Raw genomic sequence first — 16,435 nt, forward strand, 5'->3', positions numbered from 1 at the left:
AAACAGCTAATGGCACCGTTACTGGCTATTTAAAACTGAACTCATTTACAAATAGTTTTATTTAATGTGCTCTTTCTGATGTTCCGATGGAAAATACCGCTAAATTTACAATATTTTCTTTCTAGTCAAATGTTTTTTACAAGAAAACAGTAAAATAACATAAATGTACTTAAAACGATATTTATTTCACTTATTTACATTCCATCACAAAATACAGTCACTATACGCAGTCATACAATCACACATTGTGGAAAACATGTCAGTCACTCCTACCCAGCTTACAGATAAATTGTCTATAAAATATCTAATGATTTGTCGGACCAGTCAAATGTTTCGACATAACATGAGCTTTAGAGAACTAAGTCTTAATTTTAATAAGGCGCATATCTTCTGGATGGCGACGGCCCACGCATACCCGGCCTGTGAACAATACAATTTTAATAAAATATCATCTATATAGCATCAGGCTATTCATTAGCCGTGCTGCTGTTATATCTTAACATACATGAGAAGCACTGATACCTGACCATCAGGAGGTACACTGGTTTCGTTAAGTAGACTATACGCTAAACATTTGAAGTTGTTTACCCAATGCAAAAATTTTGCATAGTCAATATTCCCAATTATAATTTATAATGCCTCATTTAGACTGTTGACGAATAATTTGAGTATGAATATGTGACTATGACTTATGAGTAACAAATACACCTAAAAATAAGCTTCATACTCATGTTTTTCAAGTATTTGTCTTAGTTGGCAAGTATTTAAATTAAGGGTAAGATGTTAAGAAAGAAAAGATTGTAGGAAATGTTACCTTCTATCATCAAATGTGTCCCGACTGAAATCCTCATACATCCTGTAAAATAAATGTAAGTTATTTATCTTGATTTGGGTAAATTTCACACACTGCTAGAGGGTGAAGGATAGAAACGATAAAATAAAAATGGAAGGAATGAAGCTACCAATATTTACCACAAGCTAAATAAAGATAATACCAACATCTAATGGTACACAAAAAATTACAGGTTTTAAAGAAAAGGGGGGTCCACATCAGCGTTACAATTCAAATCTCACCCCCGGGACATCTGGGGTCCTTGCGGGGGGCTTCTTCTGCTGAACATATCATCATACGACGACCTCATTGATCCCATTCCGCTGCGCATCGGCGGCAGGCTGGGCATCGGCGGCATCGGCTCCCGACGCAGCGGCGGCGATACGAACTCTCCGCGGCCACCCCGCGAGGCGCCCAGCTCTAGCCCGCGGGACCCTCCCACCGGGTAGCGCCGCTCGAACAACTCGCGCGGAGAGTCAAACCGCGCGCGCTCGTAGTACCCATCGTACGGGTCCTGCACAACACAACATCGTCAGCACCTTCGCCTCGCGTCGACAAACAATAAATCATACGAGTAGTGTTGCAGTGACATGAGTATGAGTAATGTAATGTAGCTCGACGCGGCTGTGGCATCACCGGAGCCTGGGGCGAGTGTGAGCGCCGCGGGCGTACAGAGATCCACGCGCTACGCCTACGTGATGCGGGGACAAGCGTCAAGCGTTACCGGCGGTACGAGATCGGATAGTAAGAGTGGAACGCGTTACCCCAAATCCTCCCATCATGCGATCGCGGAGGAACGGCGGCGGCGGCGGCGGGGGGTAGGGGTCGCGGCCGAACGCCCGATCGCGGAAACCGTTGCGGTCCGGGCCCAGCGCCTTGGGGCACTCCTTGGACCAGTGGCCGCCGCGGCCGCAGCGGTAGCACTGCTCGGGGTCGCCCATGCCGGGCCGCTGGCGCACGCGGCTCGTCGACAGCTGCACCTTCATGGGCTGCCCGTCGACCATCATACCGTTCAGCTCTTTGATGGCCTCGTTCACGTCGCCCGACGCGTCCAAGTGCACGAAGCCATAGTTACGCACGATATCGCACTCGACCACGGTGCCGTACTTCTGAAACAGCTCGCGGACCTCGGGCGCGCGCGTCTTGTCCGTTAGGTTACCCACGAATATTTTTGTAGTTGGCGTCGACGGCGCCTTTCGACTCTTGGCCGCCTCGATTTTTATCGCTTGCCCATGAACTATCTCGCCGTTTAGATTCTGAATGGCTTCGCGGCCCACTTGTTCGTTTTCCATGTGCACGAAACCGTAATTTCTGACGATATCGCATTCTACGACCGTACCGTACTTTTCGAATAGCGGTCTAAGATCGGCATCCGTTGTTTTATCGGAAAGGTTCCCGACGAAGATTTTGAAAGTACCGGCGCCCGGCATTTTTATTCTGAAACGCATACACAAGTTCACGAAATGAGTCGGCAGCGTCCATTACGAAATAACTCGCATTACCGAGAGCAAGAATATTTATATAGTAATTTATTTTGGGGAAATAAAAGTACATTGTTGCACTTACCTATTACCTGTGACACAAATAAAGCACTAATCTAAGAAAATAACACAAAAAATACAGCCTCTAACCACCACGCAGTAGACACCTCACAATTGAATACAAAATGGCGTTCAATGGCGTTCTTCAATAAAAAGAACGAATGGAAATCATGGTGTTGGCACAGCGGTATTCTATATCCGGCTATGTTGCCATAAGTATAAAATAATTTTCATTATAGAACTCTACAATTATTTATGGTTATTATTTCTATGTTAGACTAAAGCTACTGAGTAAGTAACGTAGTGGTTATATTTTCTTTGACTAAGTACCTTTTAACTCTTCCTTCCTACGTCTTTAAATCCTAGAAATTCAATATGACGTGCTTAATATAATAGTAACCATTCACGTTTATGAAATTTATAGAACGAGATATAAACAACAATCCAAAATTCAAACATAGACATTATCACACAAATCTAAATTATCAAGAACTTTGTGGACAACATGTCGGACCTATGTATTTTGTACCATGGTAGACGTATCCAATTATTAATTACTCATATTTAAGAGGCAATTAATTTTATTTATATTTTCCACAAACGAATAAAAATTATTTTCCTGTCTGTGATATTTTTTTTTCATTTATTGATTTCATTTTTGACAATGTATGTTTTTAGACTGAAAATCTTAATTTTCTAGCAAGTAGCAACACTGTTTAATCCTGTCAAAATCCGTCGTCCTGTCGACGTTTTTTCGGATAAAAATAATGAAAAATTAATTGATAAAAATAATTTTGTTGTTATTTAAGTGTTTTTGTGTGAACGTAAGAGTTTAGTTACAATGAAGATAGCCTGACTTGACTCGGTAAGTATACTGTATGTTCTCACATTTCACCGAATGTAGGATGCGAAAATAGATCGAGTGGCATTTTGAATTATTAAAGTTATTGGTGTTATTGCTAAATTTGTTACTGATTGCGAGCTGTGCAGCTCTGTCAGATCATTTTACGTTACCTATCCGATAAGAAGTTGCTTATTTGCAAACACGGGGTCTACATAAAGTGCACGTTTCGTATAGTGATAGTATTATAATTTTGTTCCCGAGATGTGTGATAGCGTAATGACGAACGATCGCTGCCGGCCTATCACGTTTGGAGTTTACAGCTTATAGTGCTGTATTCAGTATATTTTACAGCACCTAGGTGATTATTTCGACCAGTACATGAAAATCCAATACGAAACAAGATGAAAACGTGATGATAATCACGGGTGTGCGAGAACATTATTTAATAAATGAAGGATGTTGTAATTGACATAATTTTTGGGCGTGTAAGGAGTGAAAGTTATGTCTTATGAATGTGACTCATTGTGTTTTGACACAAATTTTGTTAATTACATTGCTACCTATACACTGGTATATTGTTGTGTAAATATTATGTTTTATTGACGCACCGATGTGTCGCGGTAGAGAGTAAATAATCCCTACAATGACATAAATACTTTGTGCCTAAAAATGCTCTAATTGTGTAGACCAGAGAGCCCAGAAAGGAGATAAATAGAAATTACTTCCATGTTCTTTGCTAACAATGTGGTGTGTCAGGAAATATATTTAAGATTAATTAATTCACTGCTGTGACAATTATAATGATTTTATCTTATGGTAGATTCTTCTGAGGTGATTTGGTTAATTGAATTTTAATAAGAGTTAAACATGAAAGAAACTGTAATACACATTTAAGTAATATGGCTTTATTATAATTTTGATTACACTATTTAACAATTGAACTTCTATTATAATTCATGTTCACTTGCTGTCATTGGAATAATTTTATGTTAAATATATTAGGCTGAAGAATTCAGTATTGAAAAATGAAAATACCAAATAACCTTATAAGCACCTTTTAAGTAAATAAACATCTAATGTAAAATAGTTTAAACAATCAAAATATTAGAGTATTGTTACTAGTGTAAAAATTTTAAATAGTTTTTTTTATAAAAACATGACACCAGTTAGTAAATAACATAAAACCTACAGAAGTAGAAGCAGTTGCACTGTTAGCAAAAACCCAAGAGATGCTATTGCAAGAAAGAACATGTGGTGTATATGATATATTCACAAAAATTTTATCTTGATCCATCTTTGATCAATTGTAACAAAAGGAAAAAATTAGATGACATTATATGTATATAGCGTGCATTACATATTGTAACAGTAAATAAAATTAAAAATCTATCAATATTTTGAATATTATATTTGTCTGTTTTTCTCACCCATGGCATTAAACAACTGTAAATGTTTTTTAAAATTGTTATGTATGGCAACTGCATTTAAAGCATTAATTGTTGTCTAGTTAGTATGAGTCATGACAATGCAGGCTAGTCACACGATAAACACTTTCAGGCTGAATAATTTATGATATTTAACCCCTGATTTAGATACATATCGAGTACAGGTGAATAGTTATGAACACAAGTGATTTGAGTAATGACCCATTATTCATAATCATATTTAATTCTCAATTATTTGACAATAGTTTAAAAAGGGCATACTATAATTAATAATAGTTTATGTAATCTTTTTTTTTAATATTATGTTTATTGATTTACCAGGGTTCATAGTTTTACAAAGGTATGCATATGACGTGTCAGGAGGAGAGACGAGTTTCTGCTACTTGATATGTAGCTCACCCCCTGTAATTTATTATTATAACTGGGCATATTAAGTGTAATAACAGAATAATAGTCTGTGAATTATGTACTAGTAATTTCTCGCATGAGAGGGTATGGGGAATATGTATTTGGAACCATATTGGATAGTGTCCTCCATATGCATAATAAAAACCTTGAAATAGTGGCATGTTCTAGCAAGTGTTTTCTTTGTCACGATCTGTAAATTCAGTAATACAGGCTGGTATTACAGTGATTGTTAAGAGGCACAATGTGTGGTTCGTTGACTTTCTTTTTATTAGCTCCATCTCATCTCCTTCCTTAGCTCTAATTCTGCCCTGATTGTCTGTGTCCTCTGTACCGGTTACTATGCTTATAATTTTTTCCCATAATCTTATTAAATTATTTAATTGAATAGGTATCATTGAAAATAGTGACGATTTGGTATAAGTACTTATTATATTATAATGGTTAGTCGGTAAAAAAATATATTTTCACTTCATTGTACCTACTGATTACCATATGCATTTATTAGTCCTCTGTAGTCACATTGCCATAGAAAATCACGCATTACCACATTGATTTACTTTCGCTTTAATCTGGGGCCATACTAACGTCTAATCAGATTAATTACCGCATCGTAGCGTAGAGGTCACGAATTATCCTTTTTTTGATACTGCGGACATGGCAATGTGTTCCCTCTGTACCTGATGATAAGGATCCGATAGAATGTCGATTCAAGAGAGAAGATTACCTCTCGACAGCCTAAGTGGATTGTTAGCATTATTTATTTAAACGTTACATATACAGTAAATGCATACTTACTTAGTATAATGCATTCTCTAGCATTCTTTGGGTGATGCAGTAATGATACAATGTGGTGGATGTAAAACATGAATAAGGTTATTTAGTGTTTAGCATTTAATATATTTTGATTGTGATTTAATTTATTTTTATACCTTTATTGCGACAATGGTAGCTGACATGAGTATGGCTCCTGTTTGAGGCTTTAATGACGCCCTCGAATAACCTAGAAGCTATTATGTCTACTCGATTCTCTACGCGGTAGTTAAAGAGAAAGTTGAAACTATCGTGTTCATAATCGCTGATGGTTAATTTCAAATGATATTATCTGTTCGTAATTGGATTGCTGGTGTTTGACCTTTCGCTTCTCGCGCAAATATTTTGTTACGATTTTGTATGTCTCAAAAGAAAAATTATTAAAGTTGCCCCCCTGAAAGATTTCCCGTATAACATGTATAAAAAGGTGGAATTATAGGGATCGAAATTTTGTTTATTTTTTTAATTATTTTATTTTTTCTCTTAATGTAAATAGGTATGGTGTCTAGTATAATGCGAAGATCAAGGCTTAAAATATTTTTAGATTTGTTAACAACTATAGTATATTCATCTATTGCTACGATATCCCGCACCGGCATTAAGTGCCGCGCGGGAGAGAAAAGTTGCGTATTTCGATGGCTGTTAGAATTATGCCGGCCTAGTTTTGATTAATTATACTAGCTATACCGAAAGCAAAATTAGGCTTGTAATTTAGGCTAGGCTAGAAAATTGCATAGGTACCTATATTTAATCCTTGTTTAAATTTTAAATTGCTCACAATTACTCAGCAAAAGTAAGAAAAAACGCATTCGGAACGAACACGTAACCCAACTATATTTAGTCTATATTCATTAAAAACCTAACATTGAAGTATTTTTTACACTCCACACAATGCCTGCCCAAGTGAGTCAAGATCGATGCGTAAACGAACGAACATTGTTCGGTATACATTGACGTCTCGGTACGTTATCGGTAGAACGTGACGCTTTGTGGCCAGCCGATGAATAAGGAAGTGTGAAAGGCATCGGAAGGCAGGGGTACTGTGCGACAGAGAGCCATCGTGCGAGCGAGAGGCGCGCCGCTCGATACGGCTCTGCGTTGAGGGTCCCCCACCCCGCTACAAGAGGCTTATGTAATTCAGTGTACCATTGGAAGTGGTTGGTACCCCAGATATAGCAAATTGGCTCGTGTTATTCGCAATTCGAGATGCCCCCGAGCTATTTTTGTCGCGTTTGCGATGATTCTTTTAGTATATCTAACAAATATTTAACTATACACAATTAATATTTTACGTAGTTGCACATATGCTCTTTCTGAAGTTAAATATGGCTACATACTACATAGTACGGAAACACTAGTTCACTGATGTGAGATGCTTGGTTTATGTAACGTTTCGGTTCCTGAATGTGAACTATTTTCAGAATCTATTGACATGTTTGTCGGAGCGTCGAAGATTGATTGAATTCCAGTCAGTAATTCACGATACGCGTTATCACTGTTATCGTGGACGTTGGTATTATTTGTCTATGTTGGTAAAGGTCATTTTTATTGTAACAATGTTAACTTATCTACTTTTATTTCAAAACTAAAATATTTTATATTTTTTATACAAACAGGTCAATTTTACCTCTTGCCTATGTTCCACATGGGGTCGGCCGCAACGTACTTCTTACGGATGTTTCCGAAACTGTTCTCTCGTTCATAAGCTAACAGCCTTGGTTGTGACGACACACTGGAAACGAGTACACACATAATAATTTTGTGTGATATCTTTGTGTTTTAAGTCCACAATGTTAGCAACTATAATGTAGTCTAGAGAAATAAAACTAACTGTAACTATTTGTACGTGGCAACCGCGGGTGTTAAACGACCTGCAAACAATTAGGGACAACTAAATACTCTCCATTTTGTACCGGTGGGCTTGTGGCCAAAGTGTTATACAGGTAGTTTGTTCTGGATGTAAGCAGGGATAAAAATAGCTCCTTATCAATGAAAGTTATTAGAAAAATAAATTCCATTCTAAAAATATATGTATCGCATACCTACTAGGTTTTGTTCCTATTTCCGCGATCATGGAGGCCCTTTAGTAGTGTACGAAAATTTTTAAATATTCTGATATAAAAATCGCGTGTATTTTAATGTAGAGTTTGTCCCGTGTACCATTTTTTATGAAAATGCATTCAGTGGTTTCACACTAATTTTCCATAAGGTTTAAGACTTAGTCTTAGCGTGATGAGCATAGTGGAGTGGCACGCAGTGCTTTATAATTCGAAGTTGTTTATGGCGGGTCGTATCGTACAAGGGAAGCAGTATGGGCGTTTCATCATTTAGCAACAAAAAGATTATACCATCTCGATCGACTCTAGCCATTCGTGCTAGTTTTGAACATCCACAACTCAAGATATCATTAATCTACACATATAGATTTGTTCAAATATAGTTCAGGTACACTAAGTAATCGACACAGCTGTTTATCTGTACCGTGCGCTATCAGCTCACATTTGTTACGGTTTTATGATCGCCGGAAATGATCTGAATATTCTCTTTATCTGTTTCACGTCACAAGACAATAGTTATTCGATCTTAGTGCGCTTGTACTAAAGGAATTCGGGGTGTTTCCAGGGTAATCAAATGTTGATATCGTTTTGTGATGGCCTAGAATATATGGTAATTAAAAATACGTATTTTTACCGTTTATCTGATATGCATCGATTTTTAGTCTGTTATAAATAAAACATAGCTTTACATAAATTAATTTATCTGTCATTTAATTAAATTGACAGTGTAATCATTATTCATTTCTACTTATTTGCAAACGTTGATTAGGGTGTAACTTTCGTATTTGGTACGCTTATACATTTATGTGATGAGTAGCATTTAATAAAAAAGGGACCTTAATAAAATAATTATAATATTAAATATTTAAGCTAATTAAAGATGTCCACGACAAAAATCGTCAGTATTGGCAAGTTATCGAGATATCTTACCGAGTCTTATGCGGGTGCGGCGTAAACTCGTGTTTGTTACCTTAAGGTGGTAGCTCAAGGTCCATTTTCATACATTTTGTTTCGGCTTTAATCTGGGTAACTAAACAAGTATTGGCAAGTAAAGAATTTAAATTCACGTCTAGTTAGTGATTAGTTCTCGCAGTTGAAGAAAAATGTAAAAATAATTAATAATCATGGATATTTCTGCCTTTAAAATTTCGTCATATTAAATTTTAAAGGCCGAAATATCCATGATTATTAATTATTTTACGTTTTTCTTCAACTGCGAGAACTAATCACTAACTAGACGTGAATTTAAATTCTTTACTTGCCAATACTTGTTTAGTTACCCAAATTAAAGCCGAAACAAAATGTATGAAAATGGACCTTGAGCTACCACCTTAATGATATTTGATAGAGTTAGATCATCACTTAATGACTCTGAGTAACGCACGTTTACATGGAGATTACTGTATGTGTTTATCGTTCGTATGTCACGCTTGACGTCACAACACCACCACTAAGTCGTAATACTACCCAGGACTTGGATAAAATATGTTAGCCCAACCACGAAAATAAACAAGATGGTTTAGGGCGCTACTTTTCCATTTTCGTTTAAAGTTAACGTGGTCAGTAGAAGAAATTAGTTGCATATTTTACTTCAACATGGTGCGGTTATTTATTTCCCTGGTGGTTTAAATTTTTTTATGTCCATAGTCGGTTTTAGGAATAGTTTCTGCTAATATAAAAAGAACAGTATAAAGTGCATAAACTTGCACATTTAAATTCATTATGTAAGGCGCAACTAGTGCACTCATATGCCTTACCCAGGCAATTATGTGTGTTTGAAAAAAACACACGCCTTTTATCCCCAAAGGGGTGGACAGAGTCGCTACTGGTGCACCCACTTTCCGCCGAGTGTATTGCATCCCATGACGTGCTAAGGGGCGAGCCTATTACCATATCGGGTACAAATTCTAGACTCCGGGCTTATATCGAGTAGAAAAAACCAATATCATTTTGCCCAACCCGGGGATCGAACTCGAGGCCTCAGCACTGCAGTCGTACCGTAAAACACCCACGCCACCAAAGCAATAAAAAAAAATAGAATTCATTTTAATTTTAATTTAAAAAACATATTTTTACATTCAAAACCGAAATTGGAAATTGCCTATCATACATCCATCGGTGTTCAAAACTCATATCGCGATGTAACGATGCAATACTCTTCAGTGGTGTGCGTGCGGATGCAATATTTGAAATGGAACGGATACGAGTACAGGGTATCGGATACTGCGAGTAAGAGCCCGTCGTGTCCACATTGCGATATGAACTTTCATGTTTCAAGTATCTGTTGATGTCAATTTGTGAGGACTCATGGTGAATTAACAATCACCGCGTATGAATGTACGAGGAATAAATGCTTTGCCGTTGCTTAAGAAGGAATTGCGAAGACACCAAGGAGGCATTGGCTCTTCTATGTATAACATAATTATATCGAATTATAATTGTGGTGACTGTCGAAGAGTAATCTCTCGTCAGTCGACATTCTATCGGACCCCATTCAACTTACTATCAGGTGCAGTGGGATTATTGTTTATTACTTCTCTGCAAAATGTTACATCCTGATCAGAAAAGAAACCTCGCCATAAAGTAAAATATGGAACTTATTTCTTATATTGTATAACAACTTTAAAACGATAAAACAAAAATGGTGTCTTCAAAGCCAGAAACAAGTATTGTATTTTCCTGGTCGGAATATAACGTTGTAGATTGTAGTAAAACTCCGAAAATGAGAAACGTGACGCAACCATCTCAACAATCGGACTATTTGTATCATCGAGGTTTATTGAAAGCGCCACATCGGTCCCCGCCACGTGAGCGGAGTGTGAGGGAAGATGGCAGGTAAGGTAAGGGTTCCGCTCATTATACAAACGCAAATTAGACGCTGGTTTAATTCGAGCAAACGAGAAGTGGCCCCGAGTTGGAATAGACACATTACCTCGCGTTTCGGCAACGTGATGTTGAAGTGTTTAGGTATTATTACCTGGAGAAGTCTAGGGTTTGTACTTTGTTTCCTGCTGCGTGTTTTGTTATTTTATTGTGGCGTTATCTGCGGCTGGAGCAATGCCTTTCTATAATCGTTAACGTTAATATTGTCTATGGGGATGACATATGAACATCGATAGACTTATCGATAGGAAATTTTACTCACGTACATTTTTTCGTTTCCTATTAGCGTTAACGATTGTAGAAAAAAATCTTGGATACATCCTCTAATATACTTGCTTATTTGAATTAGTTCCACAGATTTGCTTAGCGCAGTTAGAAAGATTAGATGAACAAGCCGCTTGTTATCGTACCTAAACGTCATCTTTACCTCTTTGTTAAGAGGTGATGTTTCACAAAATTAACGCGGACTCAAAGAGAAACATCATTTTGAGCATACGACAAAGCTGTTTAGATTAGGACAAAAAATGTTCAATTACTAAATTCTTTATGGAATTGAACTCTCGAATAGAATCGAATCTAGGAATTCCATTTTATATCCCCTTGTCCTATGACCATTAGACAATTCGAAGTAACCCTCTATGTCTTGGGAATCCTAAGCATCAAGATTACGTGTTCACATCCTCACTGATTTGGCATTCAGCGCGCGCGATGATTTATCGTTTGCTAGATGAGGGACACGGAGGGCTCGCCTCCTTGTCATCGGGCTTTTAGATCACTCCGGGTGGACAAATATGATATGTTTAGACTTCAGATTGATTTGGAATAGAGTCTAAGAAGTATCAGTAAAATTAATTGTATTTTGTTTTATTGATCTAATAAGTTTCAAATAAGGGATTCAAATTCCTGGCTACTATTTAGAAGCTTATGAAAAAAAAAATTTCGCATGTTTTTGGATTCAATATAATTAATACGCTAAAGAGATTCTAACTCAGTTCCAAATCGGTAAAAAAAAAACTGTGTTTTAAATCGATGAACGCGTGGGCCGTATGATTTGGCCGGACTACTGTATGTTCATAGGCTACAGTGGTGAAGGGTGTCATTTTCTGAAAAGGAACCCGGAACAGCATATAGATACTACTAATATGAATGAATGCGGTATGCAAACCATTTCAATGATAATTAAACCGTATATAAGTTACAAAAGGTGGAAATCGGGTTGTATGGACCTTTCACCACTGATAGGCTTGCCCAGTTAGCCTATCACTTAAAAGTCTAAATATGAAACAGTGCGAGCGGAAGATCCATTAGGGCAGGTCATAATCCCTAAATCACAAAATACCAATTTAACATTAGGGATACTTTACCCAATTATTTTTATTCATTGGCGTTTTACTGACAATAAGAATCATTAGTTTAGTTTGGGCGTAATACAATTTGTGTCCAAAGCATTAGTAGAATCGATTGTGTTTAAAAAGGATCACGGTAACGACTAATAGCTTCCATTAGATTCACCTGCTTCCACTATTATAAATTATAGCTAAATGGGCGACCTACTTTGTACTTTTCAGACAACGAAGGTTCGATTTCCGGAAGAAATATTTTTAATCTATAAATGTTTTGCGACTTTACTACGTTATTATTGTTCAATGTTTATTGTTTTTTCTTAATGTCAAAAATATTGGTTTTGTTTTGTGCTCATTGAAATTTTTTATTGATCTCTCTGATTTTATTGTTGATTTTGTTTTCTTTGTCAGCATTTGCATATTAATGTCAAACTTTGCATTATTGACTGCCTCAACTGGGAAAGGTGTATTTCGTTCGAGATACCACATCGTTCTGAGGTGCTAATTTCGTATCCCGGTTCAAACTGATATTGTTATTTCTGCTATGGAAGTCAGTCCGGAGTCTGGAATTTTGAGCCTGAAATGGCAATAGGCATGGCGAAGAGTAGGTGCCAGGGTTACACCTCTGACTACCCTTTTGGGGATGAAAGGGATTATATGCGTGTCTCTATGCATTATTCCTACATAAAACAAAGTAACATATATATTTAACCATTATATAGTCCATTCAGCGGTTTATTCCTTATTGGCTGTCAAACATCTGAACTTCACAAATTTTCGCATTTATCATATTAGAAGGCTACTAATATTAAGTCGCTGCATTAAGTACATTTTATCTATAATATGTATTGAATATCTCTCGGTTATACTCTTCGATATAAGATACATTATCGCGATGGTTTTCCACTAGATTGGAGTTTATCGCTCTTGGTTCATTGATTAAGCCTCCGTTACGGCCAATAGCGCTTTCAGAAGCACTTGCTTTAGCGCTCAGAGCAAATTGGGTTTAATAGTTATTAGTTCAGGGTACAGTTTTATTTGAGTTTTGTTTAACAGAAGGGATGTTGGTAGTACAGATACGGGATACGATGTTTTCTTCACTTACATCGACTAGCATTTTTTTAAATAGATTAATCTCGACTGTATCTACAACAGATCTATAGTTTGAATTTTAAACTGGCTGGTTCCGCACTGCCCTCGTTTGTAACATTACTTGTTAAGTCTTCAAAATCTCGTTTTTATATAATTTTTATTTACGGTGTATGATTGACAAATGGGTGAAACAGTCACCCGTCTTCGTCATTGAGCGTCGTCCAGGTACACTCTACCATTAAAGTAACAGAAACTAAATTCCCTTAGCAAATTCCTTACAGTCACTTGTAACAATTTGAACCGCATTTAATCTCCCGCCGTATTTAAGGCCAATATAAACAATAAGTGACGAATCACAACCGATAAAGGCTCAAACTTGACTTATCAACACAAATTAACCGGAGTCGGTCGCGTAACTCGTTGATATTAAAAGCTGTTATCAATAAACTTAATTATGATGGTGATAAATTCACGCGGCGTGCGGTCAGGGCCCCCCTCCCCCCGAGGGTGGGGGTTGGTGGGTCCCATTGATCGCGTGTGACGTCACGCCGCTGCGTCTGTCGCCCGGGCCGAGCCGGGACGGTTCTGTAGTTGCTCCGATGAGGTTTGCACGCGGTTGTACGTTGGTAACTGAGTAAGAATTGATATTATATATTTTTGATTATGTCGTTTGTTCTAGCTATATTATGAAAATATATAACTATTTCTATGTAACGATACGGTAATTACTTTTAGTTTTTTTTTTAATTTATATTATTACTTGGCATATGTTTGTATAAACACACACACACACACACAAACGTACGTATCCACCAGAGCATCCACTTTTTGCCAAGTGCGTTATGTCCTATGATGTGATAGAGGGCGAGTCGATAGCGATAAACATATCGAGCACAAATTCTTGACTGCAGTCAGATATTGGTTAGGTAATCCAATATAATTTTGACTGACCCGGGATTTGAATCCGCGATACTAAAGCGTTAGTCAACTACGCCACTTTCTGGTACTAGTGCAGTCATTTAGAATGGACTTGAGTTTTTTACGGCTCCCCGGGGACAGATTGCGTGGTGGTTGAGAAAATATGCTCCGAGATAAGTAAAATATTGTTTCATACTGTATCTTTTATTATTTTTAGTCGAGTCAGAGTGTTTATCAAATGATCCTTTTATCTCGTAAATGTGTAAGCTGGGTTATCGGTAGAGGATGGCATTTTGGATATTCGCAGCGTAGCGTAGTAGACGCCTGACTTCAAATTTATTTTAGTCTACTACTATTTAACTAATTTATTAATCGAACTAAATATGTAGATCAAAATAAACTATGCCTTGTTTCTTAAGGATATTGTACGTTTTACATAGTAAAAGTACTTTTTACAATTGGGACTATACATATTCTGGGATTACCTCCTAAAATTATACATAGGCACATTTATAATATTGGCGTAGACAATTTTTTGATGGTGCTTAGAATTCTCCCTTTTTATAGTACAGGAATATGAAGCAATAAATCACAAAATGTAATTCTAATCATTCCCGAACACCTACAATACCAACGGGATTCTGGTTACGTTACCCAATTTTAAGACAAGGAAAGAGGTGGGAGGTCTCGAGCCGCGCAACGTGAATTCGCTTAGAAATGTAATCAATATTGTAATGTCAATAATAATTTATTTCGTAGCTACGTCCGCCCTGTGGGGCTTCAGTTTCATTGTCAGTTTTCGGTGAATCTATCGGCAGGAAAGAGGTAAATTGAAGTTATTTTAAATTTATTGTTAGTGCGATATTTTAGATTAATAATTATTATGAGTGCGAAAGTCTAGTTGTCGGTTTGGTCTTTAATATGCCAATGGATAATGAACCTAAAGAGTCTCTGATTCAAATTAAACATTATCTTTACGTTGTGGTATCTGTCCTGATATATCAGACGTCCTTAAATAATCTTAATATAAAATCAACACAGGACATTCGCTAATGGCACGTTGGATGAGAAGCCGTCGTCCATATACTTGGGCAAGTTCACAGCCAAGCTGTTTCCTTATGTCAAAAAGCATTCCTCTTATATCTCCTTTATAAGAAGTCACATCATAGCGCTCGTGCCACTGAAGCAGATTTAAACACAAATTCCAATTTTCGTTTGAATTTAATTATATTTTAATCTGAATACATTTATTTTGGTGTGTCTCTTTTCATGAGACGTATGATATATTTATAAGACAAGATCCTAAATAGCGAAAGAGAATATCCCACTAGGTTGTCACCATTTGCACGTCACCGAGCCAAGGGAGCGAGCTCTAATTTGATAAGATGCCTGTCTCGAATGTTTTTACCTTCGCGCCGCTCATTACGCGAACCCGCTTCAAAGGGACGCGCCAAATTGGATATTGAAATGTTTTCTTGTAAATAATATATGTGTTGTTTCGGAATGGGATGTTTGCGAAAGTGTTTGCTTGTTAAAGGAAATATATTGTGAAATTAATGTTTGTTTTTCTAAATAGCAATAGTCTAGTTCGGTTCGGTGAGATTTGAGGTTCTATTTCGCGACTTCCGACTTTTGAATTCATTTTTCAATTCCGATTTTTGAAAAAATTTGATGATTTGTCTAGACATTTAAACTGACTTGCAGCAATTCCATTTCTTATAACCTGGGTTATGAGAAAGAGAAATGAGAAACAATTTAAAACATTGTAAGACTGGTCAGAAGCATTGGTTTATAAATTAGCATTGATAAGTTATACATTAGTTTCAGAAAAAATCGTAAAATAGATGTTCTTACCAACACTATAAAGTTTTACTTATTCAATATAGACCACGATATGCTTTGGCGATTCTAATTCAGTTAGAAATACCCCGAGGTACCCACTTACAGAACTCCGGAGCAGTGAACAGTTTCGCACCACCTGTAACTGTGACCCGAATGCGAAGTTCCTGATTTAGAGCGTAAGTTTAGACGTCAGGTTGCACTGGGTTCGCAACTACATAAATCTTTGATGACTAGAATATTAATTATCTCCGTAGTGGTAACGGTATTAATGAGTGTTTCGTTTATGATTTTAATTACAACTTAATACTAGCTGTGGTCGCGGCTTCACCCGCGTGGACATCAGTGTGTCACAAAGCTTTTCCCGCGAAAATACCGGCCGACAAGAATTTTTACAACCACGCAACTCCTTCTAACTTATTG

The 16,435-nt window shown here is 37.0% G+C and overlaps 2 protein-coding genes across 5 annotated transcripts in view; one reads left to right on the forward strand and one right to left on the reverse strand.

The window, feature by feature from the left end:
- Nucleotides 1-164: 164 nt before the first annotated feature.
- Nucleotides 165-2,572, reverse strand: LOC115444198 (RNA-binding protein lark). Of its 3 annotated transcripts, none has more exons than XM_030169876.2 (5): nucleotides 2,399-2,572; nucleotides 1,597-2,269; nucleotides 1,138-1,346; nucleotides 815-856; nucleotides 165-420 (listed from the first exon to the last, which is right to left on the reverse strand). In XM_030169876.2, the coding sequence occupies exons 2-5, from the start codon at nucleotides 2,260-2,262 to the stop codon at nucleotides 372-374; spliced, it is 966 nt and encodes a 321-aa protein (XP_030025736.1). In that variant the 5' UTR covers nucleotides 2,263-2,269; nucleotides 2,399-2,572; the 3' UTR covers nucleotides 165-371. The 3 variants fall into 3 exon arrangements, with proteins under 3 accessions (XP_030025736.1, XP_030025735.1, XP_030025734.1); XM_030169875.2 differs by having other exon boundaries at nucleotides 1,135-1,346; XM_030169874.2 differs by having other exon boundaries at nucleotides 1,075-1,346.
- Nucleotides 2,573-3,078: 506 nt separating this feature from the next.
- Nucleotides 3,079-16,435, forward strand: part of LOC115444202 (stress-activated protein kinase JNK) — a 125,804-nt gene continuing 112,447 nt past the window's right edge. For both annotated transcript variants that reach the window (XM_037437038.1, XM_037437033.1), the window contains exon 1: nucleotides 3,079-3,238. The gene's annotated coding sequence lies outside the window, so the exon portion shown is untranslated. The remainder of the gene's footprint in view (nucleotides 3,239-16,435) is intronic.

The sequence above is a fragment of the Manduca sexta genome, chromosome 10, assembly GCF_014839805.1.
Source record: "Manduca sexta isolate Smith_Timp_Sample1 chromosome 10, JHU_Msex_v1.0, whole genome shotgun sequence".
Taxonomy (NCBI): domain Eukaryota; kingdom Metazoa; phylum Arthropoda; class Insecta; order Lepidoptera; family Sphingidae; genus Manduca; species Manduca sexta.